Source organism: Poecilia formosa, unplaced genomic scaffold, assembly GCF_000485575.1.
Source record: "Poecilia formosa unplaced genomic scaffold, Poecilia_formosa-5.1.2 Scaffold116, whole genome shotgun sequence".
Classification (NCBI taxonomy): Eukaryota; Metazoa; Chordata; class Actinopteri; order Cyprinodontiformes; family Poeciliidae; genus Poecilia; species Poecilia formosa.
The window spans coordinates 947,994-953,798 of record NW_006800055.1 but is presented as its reverse complement, the minus strand read 5'-3'; the positions used below and the strand labels follow the sequence as shown (position 1 = coordinate 953,798).

At 35.3% G+C, this 5,805-nt stretch overlaps 1 protein-coding gene across 1 annotated transcript in view; it reads left to right on the top strand.

Annotated features, from left to right (window-relative positions):
• Positions 1-5,805, top strand: part of LOC103143879 (complement factor H-like) — a 24,142-nt gene that overhangs the window by 13,972 nt on the left and 4,365 nt on the right. The window contains exons 6-11 of the mRNA XM_016675542.1: positions 76-327; positions 459-638; positions 1,370-1,537; positions 2,901-3,068; positions 3,342-3,512; positions 3,604-3,789. Coding sequence (XP_016531028.1) covers positions 76-327; positions 459-638; positions 1,370-1,537; positions 2,901-3,068; positions 3,342-3,512; positions 3,604-3,789 — 1,125 coding nt within the window. The remainder of the gene's footprint in view (positions 1-75; positions 328-458; positions 639-1,369; positions 1,538-2,900; positions 3,069-3,341; positions 3,513-3,603; positions 3,790-5,805) is intronic.

The window sequence follows — 5,805 nt, the reverse complement described above, 5'->3', positions numbered from 1 at the left end:
ATTGTTTACTTTGTTACACTGTAAAAACACAAAGTCTTACCAACCATTTTTGGTATGTTTTTAGTGCATTGTCAGATTCTGCTTCTCCTTCTAGCAAACTGACAATAAATGATATATGTCCAATAATTCCAGCAATTAAATGTGACCTGGCTCTGGCATCAATCCCTGGGACGACCTATGACCCTTCATACAAAAACATGTTTTCACCTGGAGAAACAGTGAGAGTCACATGTGGAGAGAAACACTGGATTCTGGACATGCAAACAACAGTGGCTGATGTTACTTGTGGAATCCGTGGAGACTGGGATACGAGTCCGATATGCCAAGGTATTAAAACACAGAAGCCTAAGTGTCATCAATTGATTATTCAGTTAAAAAAGTCTTTGTGATAATGTTTCATTAGTCCCATGTATGATGAATACTGTTTGAATAGAAAATGTATTTTTCTCCCACTCCAGAGGTTACATGCCCACGATACATAGACGAAGCACATTTGTATCGTTCTGTTAACGCTTGGGGCAGAAATAAAATAGGTGACAGAGTACGGTATGACTGTGCCTACTATTACGATCCTGCAAGTTCAGACAGAATGGCGACGTGCACCAGAGAGGGATGGACACCGAAACCACTTTGTCGTGGTACTGTTCACTTTAAATGCTCTTTTGTTGCTTTACTGTTAAACTATGTTTTTATTTCATTTACCTGGTTACTTTGCACGAAATACTTCATAATCTTGAAAACAAAATCTTTGTAAATTATCCTCTTTACTTTTAAAAAGAAGGCGGTAAAGAGAGGAGTCCCTCTGTGGATTATTTTGTGACAGCTGCAGTGAAGCAGTTATCTGAAGGTGGAGTCAAATCTCAAGAAACAAACAACCTGAACAGAAAGCAATTTGGCAAAACACTTCATTTATTAATTAAAAAATAGATACTTGTACTAAAATGTGAACAATAAAACTTAACACAAACAAAACACTGACATGAATGTTTGTCCATTTAAACTCAATTTCTTTACCAAGTAGAAACAAAAAACAGTCATTTTTATGAATATCTGTTATGATTTGTAATAAAAAAAAATAGAAACTGAACATTTTTTAGGACTCACTATTGGATGAATGCATGACGTTTCTAGATACACAAAATAATTTTGCAAAATCTTTTGATGAAATAAATGTTCAAGGGAGCAACACTAAAATCTCAAATAGCAAAAATATAAACATTATATCAAAATAATAACTGCAACAGTTTCAAGTGCTCCTCTAGAAAAATTTATCTTCACATTTTTTTGCATTTAGATTCTTCCTTATTATCTTTTTGTTAGCAAATATCATGCAACTAAACTCCATGTTTAATGTTATTTTCTTCATCAGGGAGACGGTGTGAAAACCCTAACATTGAAAACTCCAGAATTACCAGAGGTAGTAAAAGAACTTACTACAACGGTGACCGACTCACATATGTATGTTCGGGAGGGAATCAGGAACCTGTTACTATCACCTGTGAGGGAGGAGCCTGGGTAGGGATAAAGCCATGTCCAGGTAAGAACATCTGTGAGTAATTTAATCGTGTTTTACGAACTATTGTGAGAATCTTGTCATGATTTGAAAGGCACTCGTAGGAAATATTGACCCTTTGCAACTACGAAGCGCCATGTTGGACATCGGAAGTGACAATCGGGAGTATTGAACAGAGCACTTAAGTTGTTTTCCCAACATGAATAAACTGGAAAGTTGCTTTTGCCAGTTTATTCATGGTTTCTGCTTCTTCAAGTCGAGCTAATTTGTCTGAGAACGTAACACACCTGGTTGGGGCTCATAGACGGCGGTATTTACAGAAGATGGAACAGCTAGCTTACAAACCAACCGACCCGTTTCTCCTCTCTCCTGACGTGTTGATCAAATTACCTACTTTGCCTGAATTCACACCACATGATTTATGTCACTATGTCAAACACCCTTAAACCGGAGCAGCCTTAAAAACGTACAAAAGACGAGATGCTAACCAGTTTTTTCCGTACATGCTAGGCTACACGATGGTGGGCATTGTTTCCATGGTTACTAACGGTTGTACCTTCGCCATAATGCAATATTTGAGACCTTTCTAATCATACTTACTTATAAAGTATATGAACGTTAATCTTCTTACCATGTAAAAAGGTGCAAATTCCCGGTTACACCCAGGGGTGACAGTCATTATGATTGACGGCTGCTATCCATCACCCCGCATCTTTCCTCGTTATAAAATGAAATGACAAGTTTGGTTTTCACCATTGTCTGTTTGTGCAGCCGACTGCGCAGCACCCTGTGGCAATTTTTACTACAAATCAACCGAATTAAAGCAACATAAGGCCACCTCATGTACGTTTTTTGACTGGCTTTACAGGAACATGTAAGTTGTCTTGACGTCCATGACGGAGCGGGCCGAGGTCAATATCTAAAAGCATATGAATTTGAAGAAAGTTTATAAATAAATAAAAATGTTATTTTTATTTATTTATTTCAAACATGATAGCAGTGTAAAATAACACACATAAACAAGGAGTGCAAATTAAACATTTTTTTGTACCACAATAATCTTAACATGCTCGGAAAGGAGTAGGAAGAAGTAAGAAACATGAATAAACTGGAAAGTTTACTTTTTCATTAGTCCAGCATTTATTAAGCATCATTTTAATTTATGACATCATAACAGTTCATTTAAATATCTGGTTACAGCTGCATAGATTTAACTCAAGTATCCTTACATGATGATTTTGGGATATTTAAGATGTTAACAGACAAATTAGCTTGACTTGAACAAGAAGTAATAAAATCAGGCCTCAAAGGTGGATACATATTAGTTGAATTTATCTTTTGACCCCTGCAACTGGAATATGTCTTCTTTTTTCTGAATCATTAACAGAAGGGACACGTTGCCAGAAACCTGAAATTACAAATGGATTTGCAGTTGAACCCAATGAAGGCACAATTTACTACGCATGTAATGAAAATTTCAAACTTCCTACCAAAAGCTGGTGGGGTCTTGCCAAATGTGAAAATGGTGTGTTTGGCCAACTTCATTCATGTATAGGTAATTAATCTCCATTTTCTCTTGGACATAATTTTACTCCTATGAATTTAACCAAATGCAATGCTTCCAATTAGCTAAACATCAGACTCTTCCTCGTTTGTGCAATATTTGGTCATTATAAATTAGTCAGAGTGTTTGTATATGTAATGTTTTATTTTCAATGATTCTGTAAAGTAAATTAGCTGGAAACATGTTTTTTTATTATGCAGTATACTTAGTGTAACAATCTTGATGCATTATTGACATGTGTGCTTTGTCAATGCTGTCTCAAAGCAAAGACATTGTGTGGAGAGGCTTCTCCAATTTCCAATGGAAAAATGACCATTTCAAGGACACGTGCTAGGATTGAATGCAATGAAGGATACGTTGCACAGATTGCTGAACTGACTTGTGATAATGGAAGATGGAATTATCATGGGTTTACAGCAAAAACAATCTGCCGTGGTGAGACATCCAGATCATTTTAAAATACTCATATGATTAAATTTTTACAAAGATTTTAATTAGAATTTTACATATTTTTTATGTCTTGCAGCAACTGCTGAACACTGTGGCTCACCACCCAAAGTTGAGAATGCAGTTGTCACCATTTCATACCAGAAGGAATACTTGCATGGCTCCTCTGTGACTTATCTGTGCCGTGACAAATATATGATGGAGGAAGAACCCTCCATTACATGCAATGCTGGGAAATGGGAAACGAGAAACATCACATGTGTCCGTATGTGCATGTTTCATTCAAAATGTTCTCCAAATATTATTAATGGCATTGTTTTAGGCCTGTGAGTCACACACCATTTTGTCAACTGATTCCCCATTTCTTCCTCATGTGTTAAGATTTCCTCCCTTTCTATGTCTGTTTAATACTTGTAATCAAACCATTTCATTCTTGCAATCTTTAATCACTGCATACATTCCAAGTGTTTGCATTATTTCTGCTGATAAAATCTAAGAAATATGAAACTTGCAGAAAATTTTACTAAGCCGGAGTTTATTAAAATTACACCAAAATATATGACAGATTATGATCTGATTGGACCAAATTAAGTCTGACTGGATTCCTGCCAGTAGATATTATTAATTATTAAACCTCTATTTTCCTTAAACCAACTGTGAAATATACAAATTACTTTAATTTTGTGGTTTACCAACCATATAAAAAAACATTTAAGTTGTAGGCATGAACTGAAGCACATTCCATATAAAACATGCCTCATCTGTTTGGATGGCACCATCCAGATGTGGCAAACTACCAAAAGGTATGTAATGACAAGGAGGCTGAATTAATNTTTTTGTCTGCTTGTTTTCTTTCCCAAACAAATTAAACAATATTTGAATTTACTGAATATGACGAAAAGGTATGGCACATTTAAAAGAATACAGCAAAAATAAACAATTATTTTAAAAAAGTATTGTTCAGGAGTGATGCTAGTTTTTCTTGAGTTCTTGATCATTTGATGAAAAGGCAGAAAGATATCTATTTTTTTCATGTCCATATTTGGTCATCCTGTTGACTTAAGCAGGTTGTTGCATCACCTGAACAGACAGACGAGTCTCAATGTATCTGTTTGTTTTTTACCACTCATGGATGCATTTCAGTAATCTGGGCATCCCGGAGTTGTGAAACAGTGCAAAAAAAAACTAATTGCACAAACTTCCATGAGTTTAATGAACTTGATTTTAAATGTACTAGATGGAGAAACATCGACCGAGTGAAGCTTTGTAGGTCGGCCAAAGTTGAAACGGCATCCAGCGCATCTAAGGTTCAACTTTGGAAAAATCAGTATAGGGCTGAAACTACAGTGTTTGAAGAATCTTGTCAAAATAAACTGCCTCAAGATTACTTGAGGGTGGCAAAATCATTAAAGTGACAAAAGCAGTAATATCCATTAGCAAAACGTTTATATCCATCTGGGATTGGAAGATAAGTTCAGCTCAGTGGTCAATGATTACACCGGGTCAGTGATCAGTTTCTCTCTTGCAGAATCGCTCTCTGTAAAACACTGTAGCTTTCTGTGGTGTCTCACTCTGTTTGGCGGTTCAGGATAAGACGATAAAATGCAGATGATTAAAAACTCTGTCCTGCTGTTGTGGCTGCAATTACTGACTTCTGTTAAATGCCAAGGTACGTTCAGGAAGCGCTACTTATCTTTGTGCTTTAACATTACAGGTTCAGAGTGTGAATATTTTTTTGTTTAATACACAATGATTATTTAATATTTATTCTGTTTACTTAAAAAAAAACTGTTGAAACTTTATTCACAACATTAATTTTAAACATTCAGAGTCATAAATGTGAAGAATCTGCATACAAAGCTAGAAACAGAATTCAAGACGCAGACATCAATTGATTTAATACAAACAAAAAAATTTTGTTCCTTAAAGTGCTTTGCAAATTATGAACCACAACATTTAGTTATTATGCATAAGTGTTCAGCTAAGTCTGTCTCCTTATAGCAAATAACCTGACAAATAATAAGATGTCCAATGATTCCAGGAATTCACGTGATTTTAATTGCGTTCCTTTGCAAACATTTCTAATGGAAACGTAGCTACTGATCAGAACTAAACAAAACGAGGCAGCATTTAAAACCTTTAAATCAGAATGGAATCCATTATTGTTTACTTTGTTACACTGCAAAAACACAAAGTCTTACCAACCATTTTTGGTATGTTTTTAGTGCGTTGTCAGATTATTTCACTTATAACAAAACATTTTTCCTATAAGTGAAATAAT